The 23,102-nt window shown below is 39.7% G+C and overlaps 1 protein-coding gene across 6 annotated transcripts in view; it reads right to left on the bottom strand.

The window, feature by feature from the left end:
* LOC127633706 (calcium-activated potassium channel subunit alpha-1-like) overlaps positions 1 to 23,102 on the bottom strand; it is an 85,511-nt gene that overhangs the window by 5,609 nt on the left and 56,800 nt on the right. For 3 of the 6 annotated variants that reach the window (XM_052112966.1, XM_052112967.1, XM_052112972.1), the window contains 9 exons: positions 23,076 to 23,102; positions 22,881 to 22,957; positions 20,083 to 20,256; positions 19,108 to 19,140; positions 17,938 to 18,034; positions 13,422 to 13,545; positions 13,026 to 13,250; positions 12,623 to 12,815; positions 12,415 to 12,528 (listed from right to left, as the gene is read on the bottom strand). The exon at positions 23,076 to 23,102 is cut by the window's right edge and continues 60 nt beyond it. In XM_052112966.1, coding sequence (XP_051968926.1) covers positions 12,415 to 12,528; positions 12,623 to 12,815; positions 13,026 to 13,250; positions 13,422 to 13,545; positions 17,938 to 18,034; positions 19,108 to 19,140; positions 20,083 to 20,256; positions 22,881 to 22,957; positions 23,076 to 23,102 — 1,064 coding nt within the window. The remainder of the gene's footprint in view (positions 1 to 12,414; positions 12,529 to 12,622; positions 12,816 to 13,025; positions 13,251 to 13,421; positions 13,546 to 17,937; positions 18,035 to 19,107; positions 19,141 to 20,082; positions 20,257 to 22,880; positions 22,958 to 23,075) is intronic. The other 3 variants (XM_052112969.1, XM_052112971.1, XM_052112968.1) reach the window with 2 other exon arrangements.

The following is a 23,102-nucleotide window of genomic DNA, read 5'->3' as shown; positions in this document are numbered from 1 at the left end:
CAAAACAGACTTTTACCACAGCAACTAGTTACCAAAACAACCAGTCACCACAGCAACCAGGTCATCAAAACAACCAATCACTACAGCAACTAATTACCAAAATCGCCAGTTATTTCAGCAACTAGTTACCAAAACAACCAGTCATTACAGCAACTAGTTACCAAAACAGACTCTTACCACAGCAACTAGTTACCAAAACAACCAGTCAACAAAACAACCAATCACTACAGCAACTAGTTACCAAAACAACCAGTCACTACAGCAACTAGTTACCAAAACAACCAGTCAACAAAACAACCAATCACTACAGCAACTAGTTACCAAAACAACCAGTCACTACAGCAACTAGTTACCAAAACAACCAGTCAACAAAACAACCAATCACTACAGCAACTAGTTACCAAAACAACCAGTCACTACAGCAACTAGTTACCAAAACAACCAGTCAACAAAACAACCAATCACTACAGCAACTAGTTACCAAAACAACCAGTCACTACAGCAACTAGTTACCAAAACAACCAGTCAACAAAACAACCAGTCACTACAGCAACTAGTTACCAAAACAACCAGTCACTACAGTAACTAGTTACCAAAACAACCAATCACTACAGCAACTAGTTACCAAAACAGACTGTTACCACAGCAACTAGTTACCAAAACAACCAGTCACTACAGCAACTAGTTACCAAAACAACCAATCACTAAAGCAACTAGTTACCAAAACAACCAATCACTACAGCAACTTGTTACCAAAACAACCAGTCACTACAGCAACTAGTTACCAAAACAACCAATCACTACAGCTACTAGTTACCAAAACAACCAGTCATCAAAACAACCAATCACTACAGCAACTAGTTACCAAAACAACCAATCACTAAAGCAACTAGTTACCAAAACAACCAGTCACTACAGCAACTAGTTACCAAAATAACCAGTCATCAAAACAACCAATCACTACAGTAACTAGTTACCAAAACAACCAGTCATCAAAACAACCAATCACTACAGCAACTAGTTACCAAAACAACCAATCACTACAGCAACTAGTTACCAAAACAACCAGTCATCAAAACAACTAATCACTACAGCAACTAGTTACCAAAACAACCAGTCACTACAGCAACTAGTTACCAAAACAACCAGTCATCAAAACAATTAATCACTACAGCAACTAGTTACCAAAACAACCAGTCACTACAGCAACTAGTTACCAAAACAACCAGTCAACAAAACAACCAATCACTACAGCAACTAGTTACCAAAACAACCAGTCACTACAGCAACTAGTTACCAAAACAACCAGTCAACAAAACAACCAATCACTACAGCAACTAGTTACCAAAACAACCAGTCACTACAGCAACTAGTTACCAAAACAACCAGTCAACAAAACAACCAATCACTACAGCAACTAGTTACCAAAACAACCAGTCACTACAGCAACTAGTTACCAAAACAACCAGTCACCACAGCAACTAGTTACCAAAACAACCAATCACTACAGCAACTAGTTACCAAAACAACCAATCACTACAGCAACTAGTTACCAAAACAGACTGTTACCACAGCAACTAGTTACCAAAACAACCAGTCACCACAGCAACTAGTTACCAAAACAACCAGGTCATCAAAACAACCAATCACTACAGCAACTAATTACCAAAATCGCCAGTTATTTCAGCAACTAGTTACCAAAACAACCAGTCATTACAGCAACTAGTTACCAAAACAGACTCTTACCACAGCAACTAGTTACCAAAACAACCAGTCACCACAGCAACTAGTTACCAAAACAACCAGTCACCACAGCAACTAGTTACCAAAACAACCAATCACTACAGCAACTAGTTACCAAAACAGACTGTATCGGCCTTTCGATGCTGGCCGTGGATTCCGGGAACTATGATTAATTGTTTTGCACGCACTCCACTCCCAAACGCGGTATTCATTTTTTGATAGCTTTATTTTCCTAACATTTCTAAATCAAGTTCATAATTTCAATAAACGAAAAATCCAAACAAAGTTAGCGAAGTGGTCAAAAAACTGTGCGCCACCACCTTCCCCAAATCCAAACATTTGTTCTTTCCATAGTCACTTCCCACTCCGCCCACACGCGGTGACATATATTCCTCCTAACCCGCCCAGGTGCATGATAATTAACTAAATAAGTACATAAATGCAAATAATACAAATAATAATAATAAATAAATAAACAAATACATAAATTATAATAAATAAACTCCAATACAACACTTATAGACAAACGGCTACAACATTCCAGCCCCTAATTCTTGGCTTTCAAGAATTACAACAGGTATTTCAGTAGCCGTACCAAACATGAAGAAAATTTTTAGTTTCACATTTCAAGTCCATATTGAATAGGTTTATATAAAAAAAAGAAAAAAAAAGTGTCCTTTTAAATGTTCAAAATTGTTCCAAAATGTTCTTTCAAAAAGGTCTTCACAAAACAAACAGATGTTATGCTTGTGTATGGCGTGTATGTAAATTTATCAGTATACATGAGTCAGTATAAGTGTTCGGTTAAAAGTTAGAGTCAAATACTTGACTCCAAAGTTCAGCATGCTGCTTCCATTAACAGACAAAGCTTAGTGATAGGCCTTTCTAGTTCACTTGTTTGAGTCTTCAAGCGCACTCGCTGAACAAATCCTTTGGAATCAGCCAACGTTTTTATAATGCGCCCCATGGGCCAAGAGTTTCTTGGCGCCGTTTCATCAACTACAAGTACGAGATCTCCAGTGCTGAAGTTTCGGCGTGGTTTATTCCATTTCTGGCGTTGCTGCATTATAGGGAGGTATTCTTTCACCCACCTTTTCCAAAATAGGTCAGCTAAGTATTGAACTTGTCTCCAGCGTCTTCGAATATACAAGTCTTCTTTCTTAAACAGACCAGATGGTAAAACCGGTTTTGCTTTAAGCTGTATGATGTGATTTGGTGTCAACGCTTCAAGGTCTTCTAGATCATCGAAGATGGAGTAATCGGACGGTCGTTCAGTATTGCTTCTATTTCGCATAAAACAGTATGCAATGCTTCATCGTCCAGCATCTGCTGTTTCACTACTGAGTAAAGCACTTTCTTGACTTGCTGGATTAAGCGCTCCCAAACACCGCCATGATGGGCACCATGAGGTGGATTGAAGGTCCATTTTATGCCGCTGTTGCTAAGGGATTTTTGAAACTTACTTTGATTTAACTCTTTCAAAGCATTTTTTAATTCCCGATTAGCACTGACAAAATTGGTGCCATTGTCTGAGCGAATTTCCTTCACTTGCCCCCGTCGACATAAGAATCTTCTGATCGCATTGATACAAGAGTCTGTATCCATAGTATGGGCCATTTCAATGTGAACTGCTCGACATGTCAAACATGTAAATATAACACCATACCTTTTAACAGTGCTCCTTCCTCGCTTGGTTTCGATAGGGCCCTAATAATCCATACCAACGTATGTAAATGGAGGATGGTCTACAGAAACTCTGTCAGCAGGTAGATCTGACATTTTTTGTTCACCTGGCTTTTGTCCCTTTCGCTGACAAATCACACATTCTTTGATTATTTTCCTAGAAGCTGAATTAGCATGAGGAATCCAGTAGTGCCGACGAAGAGTTGAAAGCATGTGGTTTCTTCCTCTATGCCCTATTTTTTTCGTGCACATGTCTGAGAATGAGTTTTGAAACATGACACGATTTTGGTAAAATGACAGGATGCTTCACCTCCTCTGGCAAAGCGGAATTGCTTAACCTGCCACCCACTCTCAACAAGCCTTCATCAATCTCTGGGTCTAGTTTGTACAAATGTCTGTATCTTTTTGAATGCCTCTTTTTAAAGCAGAAATTTCTTCGCTGAAATTTTCTTTTTGCACAAAAGATACAATGGCCTTTTCGGCCGAAATCAAATCTTCAACACAAAGCATCGGACTCAGATTCTCAGGTAACTGTGACTTTGTTTTCCTCTTACAACTTTGTGAACTCTGTTCACCGGGTTGGTTCTGCATTTTTTTCTTCTTCACTTTCCATTTCAGAACTTCCAGAAACTTACGAATCCATGCTACCGCTCTTTTCAGATGAGTCCAGTCCGAGAAGTAATTCAAAAGCCGACTTGTTGGAGGTTCCATTTGATCAGTCACAGTAACACAAGCACAGATTTTTCCTTTCACTTCTGGATCTTTATCCAAAATCAAGCTGACCTCTTCCTTTGTTTCAGGCCATTGCGACGGTGACTTTAAAAGGAAGTCAGGTCCGTTGATCCAAACTTGAGATCGAAGGAATTCTTCAGTTTTCATCCCTCTAGAAGCTGCATCTGCAGGATTTAGTTTAGAGCAGATGTACTTCCACTGTGAGGTCTTTGAATGGGTGTGAATAATGGAGATTCTGTTTGCTACGTAAGTTTTGAATCTTTTCGTTGTGTTAGCTATGTATTTCAGTACAGTAGTACTATCTGACCAAAAGAAAGATTCATCCAGATTAAACTGAAACTGCAACTCTGCTTTTAACATCCGGTCTAAAGCGTACAGCTAGGACGGCTGCTGCCAATTCCAGTCTTGGTATTGTTGTTTGTTTAAGTGGCGATACTTTGGCCTTTCCTATGGCAAATGCTACATTAACTTCTCCTTTGTCGTTTAGAAGCCTTAGATATGACACAGCTCCGTACCCAGCTTCACTTGCATCCGAAAAGCTGTGCAACTGTGCAGATGTTATGCTGCGAAATCTTTGCATGTGAAGCATCTGTTCACACTAAAGGTGTTTAAAGGAATCAACTCATCAAGCCATCTTTGCCACCTTAGAGCAATATTCAAGGGACCTTTTCATCCCAAGGAAGTTTGATCCTACACAGATTCTGTAGAATTTGCTTAGAAGAAAGAATAATGGGTGCCAGAAACCCTAAAGGGTCATAAATAGAACTCACAATGGATGAAATACCACGTCTTGTTGTCGAATGTTGTTTGATTACCATATTGAAAGTGAACGCATCCTTTTCTACGTCCCATTGAACACCCAAAGCTCGCTCCATGGGAAGCTGGTCTTTACTGAGGTCCAACGTTTTCACTGCCTTGGCTCGGTTTTCCTGAGGAATTACACTGAGAACGGAACGGTCATTGCAGATCCACTTGTTAAGTCGAAAACCTCCCTTATCACACACTTCTGTTAATTGATGATACAGAGATAAAGCTTGGTCCACTGTATTTACAGCTTTTAAACAATCATCGACATAGAAGTTCTGCCTGATGGTGTTTATTACATTGTCTGCATAATCATTTTGATTTTCCTCAGCTGTCTTTAGCAAGGCAAAGGTTGCACAGCTCGGTGATGATACAGCACCAAATATATGGACAACCATTCTGTGCTCTTCGAGGTCCTTTGTAATGTCTCCATCTGGCCACCAAAGAAACGCTGAAAATTCACATCTTCCTTGGCCACTCTAACCTGGTGGAACATCCCTTCAATATCAGTCATAAAGGCAATAGGACCTTGACGAAATCTTAGTAACACTCCTACCAAATTATTTGTCAAGTCTGGGCCTTGCAACAGCTCTTTATTCAAGGAAGTCCCACCAAATGTTGACGCACAGTCGAATACCACACGCAGCTTTTTTTTGCGTGGGTGCCTAACTCCATGGTGTGGTATATACCACAGCTTTCCATTTGCTAGCTCCAGCTGATCACTTGGTACGATCTCAGCATACCCCTTTGCAATCACATCGTCCATAAACTCCTTGTATTCAGCAAAGAACGTCACGTCTCTTTTGAACCTTTTTAACAAGTGCTGTGCTCGTTGCTGTGCCATGCTCTTATTGTTTGGCATTTTTACATTGGACTCACGAAAAGGCAAGTTTAAATAGTAATGTCCGTCTTTGAGTTCTGCAGTCTTTGAGATCGTGTCCATGAATTGTCGATCTTCTACTGACATTTCGGTCTTCTCATCGTACTGCTGTTCAATAAAATCTTGATTATACAGTTTGATCAACAGCTCCTCCAAATTTTCAATGGACACTCTATTTACTTGCATTTCAGGGGCATGATCCTCAACATCAGCCATACCATGATTAAGCAGACCGTTAATGACCCAACCAAGGAGAGTTTTCACAGCATACAGTCCACTACCTTCACTGTTGACTACTTTCCATGGTTCCAGTGCCTTTGGAACATTGACACCTATAAGCAGCCCAATGCTCACATTTATTGGCGTCAAATCAACATCCCTCAGGTAAGACCACTTTCTTATGTCCTTTTCTTTAGGAATGTTGTCTTTTGTGACTGGGATTGATTTCTGAGTGTATACATCAGGCAATTCTAGGAACTCATTTTCCTTTAGAGCAGCCACCTCTAATCCAGAAACTCTGTAACTGTTAACAAGCTTTTCCTGACCCATAGTTTTTAAAAGTATTTTCATTTTTCTTCCTGCTGCATTTAACTGAACCATCAATTCTTCTGTGCAAAACGTTGCCGAACTGCCAGGATCAAGGAACGCATACGTCTGCACAACTTTGGTTCCCTTACTCAATTTCACATTAACAGGAACTATAGACAGAGCACAATCACTTGAACCAGCCCCAATGTACATTCCCTCTTTCAAGGAAACCAAAGCACTGGACACTTGATCTTTTGAAAGACTTTAGGAGTTTGGTCTTTTCTTTGATCTTCCTTACTCTCGATATGTAGAATGGTTGGGTGACGTTGGTGACAAATCTGACAATTCTTGCGATTTTGGCAGGTTTTGCTCATATGCCCATGTCCCAAACATCCAAAGCACAAACCTTTGGCTCTTATGTATTCCACCTTTTCTTTGTTAGATTTACCTTTGAAAGCATCGCAAACTTCCATTGTGTGGTCTTTGCCACAAAACATGCATGGCTTTTCCACGGTCTTTGAGGCAGTATGACTCACTTTCAACTTGTCGTTCATCTTTTCTGCTACTGTAGTAACTGTGGTAGCAAAACTGCTTCCTCTGCTGGCAGACTTGATATTGGGCTTTGCAGTTGCTATTACTTTAGAGATTCCTCTTCTGTCTGTTGGGCTTTGTATGTCACCAAATACAGGATCCAATGCAGCTCGTGTCTCTTTTTCAATGAATTCAAGAAGATCTTTAAACTTGACCTTTTCTTTGTTACTATTCTGTATACTGCAAGCAATTGTTCTCCATTTGTCGCGAAGCTTGAAGGGCAGCTCGGAGACAATTGTTCTCAAGTTGGCTGAATTTTCCAGCTCATCCACAAACTTAACTTCTTGCATTGTGTTGAAACAGCCACGAAGAAAGAGTGCATATGATCGTAGCGCCGGTCCATCCTCTGCTCTTAAAGCAGTCCAATTCAAAGCCTTTTCCATGAAAGCAGATGCGATCTTTATACTGTTACCAAAATTCCATTCAAGTTGCTGCTTTGCTTCCTTATATCCTCTTGCAGGATCCATGTGCATATAACTGCTGAACCAAATTTTTGGGTTGTCCAACTGTAAATTGTTCTAAATAATAAAGTCTGTCTTGCATACTCTCAGTCTTGTTTTCAATACCCTGCTCGAATGTTTTAATGAAGGATCCGAACTGCAGAGGATCTCCTCCGAACACAGGAATTTCCCTCGTTGGAAGAAGGGATGATTGCTGTTGTTTTATCAACAAAGAAGTTAACTCATTTTGTTTCTTCAAAACATCTGCAAGAGCTGTATTGTTTAAAGTAGACAAGTCCCTTTTATGGCTTTGATGTTTCTTAACAGTTGTAGTAGTACACCTTTTTGCTTTTGTATCTTGACTTATTTGAACCTTTGGTGTTCTTGTAAGTACAATACATTCAGTAGATGGATAAGTACTGCTTGCATCAGACTTCACATTTCTTTTTGTGCTTTTCAAGCTCATTTTTTCAAGAAGTGATTCAGATTTTAGAAAAACATTTACCTTTGCATCTGCTGCAGCCATTTCAGATTCTAAAGCAAGTTTTTCCTTTTTAGCTTTTAATTTAGCCTCCTCCAAATCTAAAATATGCTTTTGCTCCAATGTGTGGGCTTTAGCTTTTAGTGCAGCACGTTCCGCTTCAGCTTGCAGAAAAGCAGCAGAGGCACTCGTTTTGCTTTTAGAAGAAACTCTAGATGATTTTTGGGAAGTAGGCCAACTTTTAGAGGACTTGCCAGTGGCCTGAGATACACTATCATTAGGCCCAACAGCACCTTCCAAGACATCCTCAATGGTACCTTTGGATCTTCACCCATCCATGTTTCAATTCCATTCAGAAATTCCCTGAAGAGAATTAATTTCGGCTCATACCAGTCTACGTGGTCAGCCTCCCTTTCATCATCATTCAACAAACTTTGCACAGACACTTGCAACTCCATAAAATCCGCCAACACGGTGTTAAAGGTTTCCACATGTTTAGCAACAGTTTCTTTATTTTCGCCAGCTTTAATCGCGGCCTTTATTTCGTTTCGTTTTCTCGTCAAAACTCCAAGCTTTCCTCTGCGAGTTGCAAGCAACTTAAACAATTCCCTTTCTTCCATAATCGCTTTTTCAGCAAGGTCATCCATTATCCATCAAGCATAAACTTAATTTCATAAAATCATGCTTGTGCGATGACTCAACAACAAGCCGTTGACAAGATACATAAGCGCGGCGGCTTAACGGATTAAACTCTTCACCATGTACTCACGACAATCCACAATCCACGTTCTCGTTTCGCTCCTGGTGCAAACTCCAAATTCCTTCCAGTTTTTTGACTTAAATGTATCGGCCTTTCGATGCTGGCCCTGGCCGTGGATTCCGGGAACTATGATTAATTGTTTTGCACGCACTCCACTCCCAAACGCGGTATTCATTTTTTGATAGCTTTATTTTCCTAACATTTCTAAATCAAGTTCATAATTTCAATAAACGAAAAATCCAAACAAAGTTAGCGAAGTGGTCAAAAAACTGTGCGCCACCACCTTCCCCAAATCCAAACATTTGTTCTTTCCATAGTCACTTCCCACTCCGCCCACACGCGGTGACATATATTCCTCCTAACCCGCCCAGGTGCATGATAATTAACTAAATAAGTACATAAATGCAAATAATACAAATAATAATAATAAATAAATAAACAAATACATAAATTATAATAAATAAACTCCAATACAACACTTATAGACAAACGGCTACAACACAGACTTTTACCACAGCAACTAGTTACCAAAACAAACAATCACTACAGCAACTAGTTACCAAAACAGACTGTTACCACAGCAACTAGTTACCAAAACAAACAATCACTACAGCAACTAGTTACCAAAACAGACTGTTACCACAGCAACTAGTTACCAAAACAAACAATCACTACAGCAACTAGTTACCAAAACAGACTGTTACCACAGCAACTAGTTACCAAAACAAACAATCACTACAGCAACTAGTTACCAAAACAACCAATCACTACAGCAACTAGTTACCAAAACAGACTGTTACCACAGCAACTAGTTACCAAAACAAACAATCACTACAGCAACTAGTTACCAAAACAAACAATCACTACAGCAACTAGTTACCAAAACAAACAATCACTACAGCAACTAGTTACCAAAACAGACTGTTACCACAGCAACTAGTTACCAAAACAAACAATCACTACAGCAACTAGTTACCAAAACAGACTGTTACCACAGCAACTAGTTACCAAAACAAACAATCACTACAGCAACTAGTTACCAAAACAGACTGTTACCACAGCAACTAGTTACCAAAACAAACAATCACTACAGCAACTAGTTACCAAAACAACCAATCACTACAGCAACTAGTTACCAAAACAGACTGTTACCACAGCAACTAGTTACCAAAACAAACAATCACTACAGCAACTAGTTACCAAAACAAACAATCACTACAGCAACTAGTTACCAAAACAACCAGTCACTACAGCAACTAGTTTCCAAAACAACCAGTCACCAAAACAACCAGTCACTACAGCAACTAGTTACCAAAACAACCAGTCACTACAGCAACTTGTTACCAAAACAACCAGTCACTACAGCAACTTGTTACCAAAACAACCAGTCACTACAGCAACTTGTTACCAAAACAACCAGTCACTACAGCAACTAGTTACCAAAACAACCAGTCACTACAGCAACTAGTTACCAAAACAACCAGTCACTACAGCAACTAGTTACCAAAACAACCAGTCACTAAAGCAACTAGTTACCAAAACAACCAATCACTACAGCAACTTGTTACCAAAACAACCAGTCACTACAGCAACTAGTTACCAAAACAACCAATCACTAAAGCAACTAGTTACCAAAACAACCAATCACTACAGCTACTAGTTACCAAAACAACCAGTCATCAAAACAACCAATCACTACAGCAACTAGTTACCAAAATAACCAGTCACTACAGCAACTAGTTACCAAAACAACCAGTCATCAAAACAATTAATCACTACAGCAACTAGTTACCAAAACAACCAGTCACTACAGCAACTAGTTACCAAAACAACCAGTCAACAAAACAACCAATCACTACAGCAACTAGTTACCAAAACAACCAGTCACTACAGCAACTAGTTACCAAAACAACCAGTCAACAAAACAACCAATCACTACAGCAACTAGTTACCAAAACAACCAGTCACTACAGCAACTAGTTAACAAAACAACCAGTCATCAAAACAACCAATCACTACAGCAACTAATTACCAAAATCGCCAGTTATTTCAGCAACTAGTTACCAAAACAACCAGTCATTACAGCAACTAGTTACCAAAATAGACTGTTACCACAGCAACTAGTTACCAAAACAACCAGTCACCACAGCAACTAGTTACCAAAACAACCAGTCACCACAGCAACTAGTTACCAAAACAACCAATCACTACAGCAACTAGTTACCAAAACAGACTGTATCGGCCTTTCGATGCTGGCCCTGGCCGTGGATTCCGGGAACTATGATTAATTGTTTTGCACGCACTCCACTCCCAAACGCGGTATTCATTTTTTGATAGCTTTATTTTCCTAACATTTCTAAATCAAGTTCATAATTTCAATAAACGAAAAATCCAAACAAAGTTAGCGAAGTGGTCAAAAAACTGTGCGCCACCACCTTCCCCAAATCCAAACATTTGTTCTTTCCATAGTCACTTCCCACTCCGCCCACACGCGGTGACATATATTCCTCCTAACCCGCCCAGGTGCATGATAATTAACTAAATAAGTACATAAATGCAAATAATACAAATAATAATAATAAATAAATAAACAAATACATAAATTATAATAAATAAACTCCAATACAACACTTATAGACAAACGGCTACAACACAGACTTTTACCACAGCAACTAGTTACCAAAACAAACAATCACTACAGCAACTAGTTACCAAAACAGACTGTTACCACAGCAACTAGTTACCAAAACAAACAATCACTACAGCAACTAGTTACCAAAACAGACTGTTACCACAGCAACTAGTTACCAAAACAAACAATCACTACAGCAACTAGTTACCAAAACAACCAATCACTACAGCAACTAGTTACCAAAACAGACTGTTACCACAGCAACTAGTTACCAAAACAAACAATCACTACAGCAACTAGTTACCAAAACAAACAATCACTACAGCAACTAGTTACCAAAACAACCAATCACTACAGCAACTAGTTACCAAAACAGACTGTTACCACAGCAACTAGTTACCAAAACAAACAATCACTACAGCAACTAGTTACCAAAACAAACAATCACTACAGCAACTAGTTACCAAAACAAACAATCACTACAGCAACTAGTTACCAAAACAACCAATCACTACAGCAACTAGTTACCAAAACAGACTGTTACCACAGCAGCTAGTTACTAAAACAACCAATCACTACAGCAACTAGTTACCAAAACAGACTGTTACCACAGCAACTAGTTACCAACCAATCACTACAGCAACTAGTTACCAAAACAGACTGTTACCACAGCAACTAGTTACCAAAACAACCAATCACTACAGCAACTAGTTACCAAAACAGACTGTTACCACAGCAACTAGTTACCAAAACAACCAATCACTACAGCAACTAGTTATCAAAACAAACAATCACTACAGCAACTAGTTACCAAAACAGACTGTTACCACAGCAACTAGTTACCAAAACAACCAATCACTACAGCAACTAGTTATCAAAATTGCCAGTTATTTCAGCAACTAGATACAAATACAGCCAATCACTACAGCCACTAATAACCATATTTTGAATATTTCAGCAGCTAGTTACAAAAACCAACCAGTTGCTGTACCAAAATAGTTGACAGTTAGTAAAGCAACCAATTTACCTAATTAACCATTAACTAGTTACCAACTGTTGCTACAGTATTTCTACATTTCTCCAAGTAAAATGTTTCTCTGCCAGCAGTCCAGCTGTGTGGCTATAGCAGCATCATCTCACCGAGTTCTGTGATGATGGGAATATTTGCTCCTGTCGTAATGGACGGCTGACGCACCAGTCCATGTACAGGACTGTTCTCTGGAGAGGAGCGATCCATCCCAGGAGGAGTAAAACCTGGAACGGAAGATTAATAGATACATTATCTGTCTGTCTGTCTGTCTGTCTATCTGTACTGTCTGAATTTGTTCCACTGCACATGTATTGTTACCTTGAGAGTTTGCCTGCAGTAGACCGATGCTGTCATCAAACTGCATGGACTTGATGTTGAGAGATGCCAGAATACATTCCTTATCCTGTAGAGACGCATCGTCGATATTGTTCTGATTGGCTGACAGAATGACACACATGTCACACAAGTTGATGTTGACAGCTCTCAGATCAGCTCGACTCAGTGGAGTGCCCTAAACAACACAACAACACAATAACAAACAGAGAAATGTAAACAGTGCATGGATGCAGGATCCTTGGTTTAATACTCGACAGCTTTAAGGATAGTTACAGTGTATATATTACATTTCTACTTGATGAATGTGTTTTAAACTAGACCTACATACCATAATACTGTCCAGCTTTAACTATATTGACTTTATTATTATGATTATTGCACTCACAGGTAAGATAGAGACTTTGGGGAAGTTGTGTAGCGTCTCCCACTCTCTCTTCAGGTACTCCAGAGACCCCACAAACACGATGGGCTTCAGCTCATGATAGTGGAAGTTACTGGCTCTCAGAGGCATCACCAGGTTACGAAGACCAATCAGAGCCGACTTCACATCCCCAAATATGCAAACCACCACATGACCACTCAAAACCGTCATGGCCGCCTCGCTCCTGGTCTGAGAGAGAAATACAGGGGGGGGGGAATCAATATATAAACAAACCTCTGCAAGCTGTAAACAGTGTGTTTACATGACATTATTGTAAATAACCAATAGCCTTTTGGGTTCCTTGAGTCTTGTGGCTAATTTGGCCAATTCTGTTTATTTGATGAATGTGCATCAACTTACCAGGACGACCTTTTCTATGTCTTTTGACGGGCACCAGTGGAACATTCCAGTCGAATCATATTTCTTAACATTCTCATCCATTGTTTCCATTTGATCATGTCCTGTGACTAACAACGGGTCGTGCCTGAAATATAGAACAATATACAGTATATTGATCAGTCTATATAAATCTGAGACTTGATCCTGGAAAGATATAGATTATATTAAAGTATGTGATTGAGAACAGTGGTGTAAGCCAGCTCTGGGGTCTTGTGGCATTTGATTTGCCCATTGGAGGGGGTGAAGGGTTCAGCAGCCTGTCAGAAAGCTTTTCCGTCCATCACCCAGAAGTGCCAGTTATGACTTTATTCTCAATCCGTCTTCACTCCATCAATAGACCATTAGCGGACAGAAGAGAGGTTGAGCTGCGCTCTAGACAGCTCTCTTCACTTCCTGCTGCTCTCTGTCCATCAACATTAATGCACGATATGACAGCATAACTGCACGAACAGAGGAGCAAACTGATGCCACACCACAGGTTGGTACCTACCCACATATTTCCAAGACTTTAGCAGTTCTGGCATTCTTATTCTTTTAGTTATTATTAGGGTTTATTATGTAGTTCATTATTATATATTTATTACCATGATACCTTAAGTTTATGGCAGTTCTGATCTTTACCATATAGAGGTATAGGACCCAAGTGAGACCACTATGAGCAGACAATCCTGCGATTGATTTTCTGTTCACAAGGAACGTATAAATGCATTGATAAATCAACCCCACGAGAGTATCGAATAGAGCGAGGGGGGCCCGGGTAGCTCAGCGAGTATTGACGCCGACCAGGGCTGGACCGGGAAGAGAAATCGGGCCAGGATTTTACATGGCAACTGGCCCAAAACGTGTTGAGCGGGATGGGTGTTCGCGGTCCTTTTCTGCATATCGTGGTGTCGTTTTAGCTTATCACGGCCTATTCGGCACGTTTCGCGGCCGACCCACCTGCCCGCTTGGTTCTCCCGATGAATGGCCCCAAAGTGTGTCGGCCCACCAGGAAAATGCCCGGTATGCCAGATTACCGGTCCAGCCCTGACGCTGATGCTGACAACCACCGCTTGAATCCAGGGCGTGCTGAGTGACTCCAGCCAGGTCTCCTAAGCAACCAAATTGACCCGGTAGCTAGGGAGGGTAAAGTCACATGGGGTAACCTCCTCGTGGTCACGATTAGCAGGTCTCGCTCTCAATGGGGCGTGTGGTGAGTTGTGTGTGGATCGTGGAGAGTAACACGAGCCTCCACATGCTGTGAGTCTCCGCGGTGTCATGCACAACGAGTCACGTGATCAGATGCGCGGATGGACGGTCTCAGGAGCGGAGACAACTGAGACTCGTCCTCCGCCACCCGGATTGAGGCGAGTAACCACGCCACCACGAGGACCTACTAAGTAGCGGGAAGTGTGCATTCCAAATCGGGAGAAAAAGGGGATAAATAAAATAGAGCGACAGACACGACCGGACCCCAGTACCGACCCAGTTCTGATTGTTCTCTGGGCGAGAGACAGTCCTGCCCTGAGAGAACTCTCTCCCCTCACACGACCCACCTAACATCCTTTCTAAAAGAGTAAAATCCAATCTGCTCTTCATTACTAATTCAATGGGGCCTGCAGGCCAGTGACGGCACTAACCAAAGCTGATATAGAAAACCACAATGTTTTCTGACGCTTGTACAAGCAAACGAGCCCCAAGGCTCAACTGAGCAGGGTATAAAACGCCTCTCCAAAACCTGACCTAAAACACCTCGTATGCTCTTATACGGCTGGTGTCTCTGTGCTTGTTCTCTGTGGTCAAAACATATTGTTAATAAATGTATAACTCACTATTTGATGTATTTCCTTCCATCTCTTGTGTTATTAATTACTGTCCATATAGTATAAATTATTCCTTTCTGCCGTCTTGATAAAGTATTCAGAAGATATTATTCTCATTCCGTCATTCCGTATTAATGGCTTTTATTAATTCAATAGCAACTCTTTCATAAGTCAAAATCAATAACTGGATGTTTAATTCCCTCAGACAGGATAAAAGGTCGGTACTTGGAGATAAAAGCAGGGCTTGGTGTTGGACAACACTAAGTGCGGGCGGGACTCAGAAGCATTCGGGCTGTAGAACTGTAGCCTGGGGCAACAGAGACCGATCCTGACCTCTGATTGGCTTAAGGCTGTCGTCTGTGTCACCAGCTCTGTTTTATGAACATGCCGACATGCAAGATGATAGACTGTCCAGCAGCCTCTGAAGCATGCACACACACACCCATGTGCACACACGTGTTTGTACACCAATAATGTGCATGCCCGTGCAAAAGTTGACAGAATGATGCTTGGGTGTTGATGGTTGCTAAGGTGTTGCTATGTGATTTCAAAAGTGTCTGGAGTCTAGTCTCAGTCTGGAGCCCTATATTTCTACTACATTGCCAAAGTAGTAATCAGAGTAAAAGACTTTCCGCTAGAAGAGGTATCGTTTCGGGTCTCCTGCTTCTCTGTTGTGTATGTGTACACACTCATGAACAGAATACGTGCGTGCATATAGTGGGGTCCCTTTTGCTTCATACAGGTGTCCCGTTTGACTGCACGCAGTACAAGCACGTAACTGACTGATGCTCGCAAGTGTTACGTTGCGACGTGGAAATGAATGAACCACGTGAAATGTCAATAGATAATAGCGCCGCCCCTGAATGCATACAAGGGAAACGCTGTTGCTATGTTGTTGCTAGGGTGTTTTATGTAGTTATCATATTTCTTTGGGATTGCCAAGATGTTCCATGTGTTTTTTTAAGCATTGCTATTTGGTTGCTAGGGTGTTCTGATTGGATTTTAGTGGGTTGCTATTTGGTTGCTAGGGTGTTCTGATTGGATTTTAGTGGGTTGCAATTTGGTTGCTAGGGTGTTCCGATTGGATTTTAGTGGGTTGCTATTTGGTTGCTAGGGTGTTTGATTGCATTTTAGTGGATTGCTAGGGTGTTTTGATTGTTTTTATAAGTTTCTTTGGGATTGCCATGATATTCTGTGTTGTTTTTTTTTTAAGTGTTGCTAATTGGTTGCTAGGGTGTTCTGTGTGGTTTTTAGAGTGTTGCTATGTGGTTGCTAGGATAATCTACGTGGGTTTAAAGCATTGCTATGTGGTTGCAAGGGTGTGAGTGGTTTTTATGTTTCTATGGGATTGCTATGGTGTTCTGAGTGGTTGCTAGTGTGTTTGAGTGGATTTAATGTTTCTATGGGATTGCTAAATTGTTTAAAGTGTTTTTTATGTTTCTATGGCATTGATATGATGTTCTGTGTTGTTTTTTTAAGCGTTGCTAATTGGTTGCTAGGGTGTTCTGTGTGGTTTTTAGAGTGTTGCTATGTGGTTGCTAGGATAATCTATGTGGGTTTAAAGCATTGCTGTGTGGTTGCTAAGGTGTGAGTGGTTTTTATGTTTCTATGGGATTGCTATGGTGTTCTGAGTGGTTGCTAGGGTGTTTAATGGATTTAATGTTTCTATGGGATTGCTATGATGTTCTGTGTTGTTTTTTTAAGTATTGCTAATTGGTTGCTAGGGTGTTCTGTGTGGTTTTTAGAGTGTTACTATGATAATCTATGTGGGTTTAAAGCATTGCTATGTGGTTGCTAGGGTGTGAGTGGTTTTTATGTTTCTATGGGATTGCTATGATGTTCTGTGTTGTTTTTTTTAAGCGTTGCTAATTGGTTGCTAGGGTGTTCTGTGTAGTTTTTAGAGTGTTGCTATGATAATCTATGTGGGTTTAAAGCATTGCTATGTGGTTGCTAGGGTGTGAGTGGTTTTTATGTTTCTATGGGATTGCTATGGTGTTCTGAGTTGTTGCTATGGTGTTTGAGTGGATTTAATGTTTCTATGGGATTGCTATGGTGTACTGAGTGGTTTTAAGTGCTTTGCTATTTGGTTGTTAGGGGGTTCTGTATGTTTTTAGAGCACTGCTATGTGGTTGCTAGGGTGCTTAAAATGTTTTTTTATGTTTCTATTGAATTGCTATGGTGTTTTGAGTGGTTTTAAGAGTGTTGCTATGTGGTTGCTAGGGTGTTCTGAGTGGTTTTTAGAGCGTTGCTATGTGATTGCTAGGCTGTTTAAAGTGTTTTTATGTTTCTATGGAATTGCAATGGTGTTTGAGTGGTTTTAAGAGCGTTGCTATGTGGTTGCTAGGGTGTTTGAGTGGATATTTCTAAAGGATTGCTAAGTTGTTTAAAGTGTTTTTATGTTTCTATGGAATTGCTATGGTGTTCTGTGTGGTTTGAAGAGCGTTGCTGTGTGGGTGCAAGGATTTTTAAAGTGTTTTAAAACATGTATATGTGGTTGCTGCTGTGTTTTTAGAGTGTTGATTTGAGGTTGCTAAGATGTTCTAAATGGTTTTCAGCATGTCTCCCATTGCTGTTATGGTGTTGTGGTATGGTGTTGTGGTATGGAGCGCGTGGTTGCTGGGGTGTCCTGGGTGGTTTTTAACAAGCAGAAACAAACTTCAAACTGGTGTTCTTACCTGATTATTTTGGGCGAGCAGGCGGGCGAGTTTCTCATGCCTCCATTACGTTGTTTTTTCTTGGGTGACAGAGTGGACAGCTGCTCTTCCTCCACCACTGAAACATCAGCAAGAGTGTGACACACTGCAACACTTATTCATTTCCAAACAAGAGTTACACAGCATGGAAACACAGAGCAGATGAACAGTACAGAGAATAAAAGGCAAGAAAAAAGTGGGAATTATGAGACTAATCTGAGCACCTCTTGTGTTTTTCGACTGGGGTATTTCCACATACGTGAGGAACAAAGTAGTGAATTAAACCAATGTATTGAGTTGCAATAAAAATGTTAATGTCTGTGCTGACTGATGCTGGAGGCCGAGCAGTGCCTGGAATCACATCTGTATTTAACGAGCAGACTACATGCCTAATGCAGGCGGGTGGCATCAGCGCCCGTTCCTGTGCCACCTTGGTACAGCTCTTTTGGGCTGGTGAGACCAAGTCTGGGCAGGTACATGGCAGCTGGTGACAGCAAACTCCCATTATGGTTATTTAATAAGGCCAGTGACACTCGGATATCTGGGACCGCAGGGGCACTCACTGCGGGCACTCACAGCGGGCACTGCTCTGTTCAGGGTCTGTTTGGGATTCTAGGGCTGGAATGTTGGTTTGAGTTCATCATTTATCATCAGACAGAAGAGAGTGAACAGCTACATTTCATTTTGGGATTTAATTCATTAAAATAATCTGCGCTTCGTTACATTCTGCTGGAGCTTATTGTTAACTGTTAAAATTGCATTTTTTTATTTATTATTTTTTCTCAAAAAATTACCTGAATTATTCTTTGTGCAAATTAAACTTCAAACCCTTGATGAAAACAATGTAAACAAATGTAGCAGGTTAAATCTACATGAATGCCGCAGTGCAACAGCACCATCTAGTGTTGAAGAAGAGCAGGTGTCTGCAGCACTCAATTCTAATTATATATAGTGCCACATACAGTGCATTCAGAAAGTATTCAGACCCCTTGATTTTATTTGTATAATTGCTTGATAAAATGAAAATGATGCAAGGAGTATGTAAACACATGGCACCACTCACAGAGGAAGAGAGGAATAAATGCAGGAAGCAATGAAGGAGGAACAGGAAATTAATACACGAATTAGTAAAAATGGGGGGGCGGGACTTACTTGATTTGATGTATCCATTATAGTTACTTTTAGCTGAGAAAAATGCAAAGACAGCAGGAGGTTAAAATGAGACATGTGGAGATGAACCAGTGCGCATTTGCACAACATACGCTAATGCAAATAAATCCTGCGTTTTTCGTACAATATTGACCATCTTCAACCAGGCACAGGGGAGGACAAACACAATGATGGAGTTTTGTGTCTTTTAGTCTATGGCTAATATTTACTCCTAAACTGGCCACCTAAACTTTCCAATCGTAGCCCAAAAAGCATGCACTGATGCATACTTCACAAATGTAGATAAAATAATTTACCGTCCAATCACTTTTGGTGTACTTGCTATTTCTAACCTCAAATGCTACTTTTGAACAGACAGTACGTGAATTGGGAGAACCATTGAGAAAACAACTACAAAAGCTAAATTATCTGCAGAAAACAACATCTTAGACCAGCCTAAGATGGTTTGCTGGTCTTCGCTGGTTTAAGCTGGTTTATCTGGTCTCCTAGCCTGGCCAAGCTGGTGTTTAGCTGAACTGTCAGTCTGACCAGCTCACAAGTGCCCAAAAACCCACTAAAACCAGCAAAGCAGACCAACCTAACCAGCTTGGCCCGGCCGGGAAACTATCCATTCTTAAAGAGTGACCCATTTTACTCACATCTCTGATTATTAGCATGCTTTACCTACAAACAAGGCAAACGATACACTTAATGTTCAAATAATAAAGACAGATTGACGTTTTATTGCATGAATATTCCAAAACAGCTGAATGATATCAAAATAAACTGTTCAAAGCAAGTTTTAATGCATGACAAATCTAAGCTATATCATTACAATACATTTAGCAAAGACAGCATGCAAGAGACCAGGTCTACCGAGCAGCAGCCTTCACCACATCTGATGCCACTACTACATGGCACTGCACCAGCCAGAGTGCACAAACACAGGGAGGTGGCACAGGGGAGGCGTTCACTTACAGTAGGGTAAAGTAGTTGTGTTATCATACAGAGAGACAGGAGAGAGGGGGAAGCCACGATGCAGGACCTCCAAGTTACTAGAGACACTTTCTGACATGCACGGGCAGCACCGTCCTGCCCCACCGCAAGCTACACAACATGCCAGCCGCATTCTCTTGGAGCCGGATCTCTTGGCTGTGGGTCATGGAAGGGATGATAGGAGAATAGGAGGACAAGCATGTTAATGGATGGGGGCATTACAGTATGCATTTCCCTACCAGAAGCTAAATATCGGAAAACTAGAGTGACCCTAATACATAACCTTGCGGCACACCTTTAGAAAAACACGTCTGTTGTAAAGTTATATGCAATTCTGTAATGCCATAAAATCTTATAATGTTTTTACTCACTATACATGAGCTCAATACGTTCAAGTCATGTTTAAATTAATTTTTATGTTTCATGGAATATTATATTTTAGAGATGCATGTAAACCATGGAATTACATGGGGTTGAATGAGAATGTGTTCAGCAGCCTAAACTAAAATGCTGGGGGTGTTAGGACAGTCAAAAGTAAAGTAGTCTCCTGTTGATGGTGCAGCGGAGGACAGTGGGTTGATGGGAGATGTAGTTTTGCCTTCACACATGCAGTGGGCTCATATGGTGTCATTCTGCTATAACAGAGTCATTACTCACAATACAACACTATCAGAGGGGTCACAGATCCACCGCAGCAAGAGAGAGGGAAAATGTGAAATTATTTTTATTAAAATCGTTTTGCTGTAATAAGAGTCTGAGGTGGAGGAAACAAACTTTTCAGTTTCAGAAGAGGGTTAATAATGTTGGCGTAAAGATTGAAGTAAACATTGTGATTTTGGAGCTTGACCGCTCCAGTGAAAAAAAATAAAGAAAATACACAGATCAGGATATTCTTAAAAAATTCACTTTTGATGTTACAAGAAAGTAAATGATGACAATAACTACGTTTCCATCCAAGGATTTTTTGTGTAAAAAGTTTTAGCGCATCAAAATAAAGCTGATGGACATTATCGCTAAAATGTCACAAATGTCGACATGATGTTTTTCCATTTAATTCAAGCGCATAAACTCGAAACATCATGTCGATACATCAAATTTCACGAACAAATGGTTGGGAAACACATTGTCAATAAAATTGGCATTAACGCAAAAATCGTTAACCTGTGTTACCATGACAACGATATTGAAAGCTAATTTATTATACGTGATTATGGATTGATCTTTATGGCATATAGATCCGATCTGCAAATGGGACACTTCCAGGAGTGCAACACAAATATCTCCTGCACATTGAACAAATGAACGGCCGCTGTTTTGCAATAATAGATGGCAGTCAGGGAATTACCCACAATACAAAAAACATAATTTCTGTGCACAAAAATGTTTTAAATAAAAAATTATTACACAAAACTGGATAAAATCATCAACACTTAATTCTATTAAATTATTGTTTAGTTTTACTTTTGAAAAAATGCCGGCACAATCCCCTGTATTAAATAAAATAAATTACCAAACCAAAAAAAGCATTAAATAAAAAAAAAAATAATTAACAAATGAAAAAAGCATTACATTTAAAAAAAATTATTACCAAACGAAAAAAGCATTAAATTAAAATTTATTACCAAACAAAAAAAGCATTAAAATATAAAAATTAATTACCAAATGAAAAAAGCATTAAATTATAAAAATTACAAATGAAAAAAGCATTAAATTAAAAAAAATATTTACCAAATGAAAAGCATTAAATTATAAAAATTACAAATGAAAAAAGCATTAAATTAAAAATATATATTTACCAAACAAAAAAAAGCATTAAACTAAAAAATTAATTACCAAACAAAAAAACCATTAAATAAAAATAAAAAAAAATATTTACTAAACAAAAAAAGGATTAAACTTAAAAAAAAATAAAAAATACAAAAAAAATTACCAAACAAAAAAAATATTTTTAGAGCTATATATTTGCCTTTTCTTTACACAAACTTAAATTAGCCGTACTCTGTTCTGTAGATGAATAAAGTCTCAAGAATATAAACTATCAGAACTATTTCTCCAATGATGAGTCTCACTTTCAGAAAACCAGCTTTTCAACATTTTGCTGGAGAAATATGCGGGACATGATGCAGTTGTCATGGCGATGCTTCAGATTAGATGAAGGATTTGATGCCCATCAGAAGAGCAAATGTTCCTTTTGATTGCAATTCCTCGTCTTCTGATTGCTTTTATTTGTTCATTAAAATGACAGTAATCTGACTAATTTCACTGAATTGTCTCAATCTCCCCATTTTACCCAAAATTCAGAGGATAAACAATGGGACATCTGGGAGGTGAATTAGTGATAAACACACATTTCTGAATGGAAACGGCTTCAGGGCAGATTTCTGTGGCGCTAAACCAAAACTTATGCGACAAAGTGTTTTTTTAGGCATGACGTCATCATGGAAATGTTCAGAAGGCGGCTAATGTTGCAAATGTCGCATTTTCACTTTGTCGAAAACAAATTAGCGCGAAAGTTGGATGGAAACTAGGATAATGAGCTGGTTTACATGCACACCAAAATGCTGGTTACAACCAAAAATCAGCTTATTTGAAATAAGTGTATTATTCTCTGCTTTTGACGTCAGACTGTCAAACAAAGTGTCTACATGCAACGCAAAATCACCGTAATGGCCAACAATCTACCTATAGATCAATAGATAGTTAAAGAGTGAATCTGATTGACAGATCGATCATTACATCAGGACAACTGATATAATGCATCTCCTGCTGTGAAAACTTACATCGTTTGCATCCACATTTCTTGATGCGTTTGGGGTCTGTGATGTCATCGTGACAAGCTTTACAGTAGAAAAGTGCCCTAATGGAGGCAAAACATCCATACAACACATAAGCAGCTATAATGTGAATCTATAGCGGATATGTAAAAGAGAGCATAACGTCGAAACAGCACAACACAAACTCTATAATTTCCTGACCTCTTGACCTCTTTGGCATCACTGGCG

The sequence above is a fragment of the Xyrauchen texanus genome, chromosome 40, assembly GCF_025860055.1.
Source record: "Xyrauchen texanus isolate HMW12.3.18 chromosome 40, RBS_HiC_50CHRs, whole genome shotgun sequence".
In the NCBI taxonomy this organism is placed as follows: domain Eukaryota; kingdom Metazoa; phylum Chordata; class Actinopteri; order Cypriniformes; family Catostomidae; genus Xyrauchen; species Xyrauchen texanus.
Note: the sequence above shows the minus strand (reverse complement) of the source record. Positions and strands in the feature narration are given on the sequence as shown.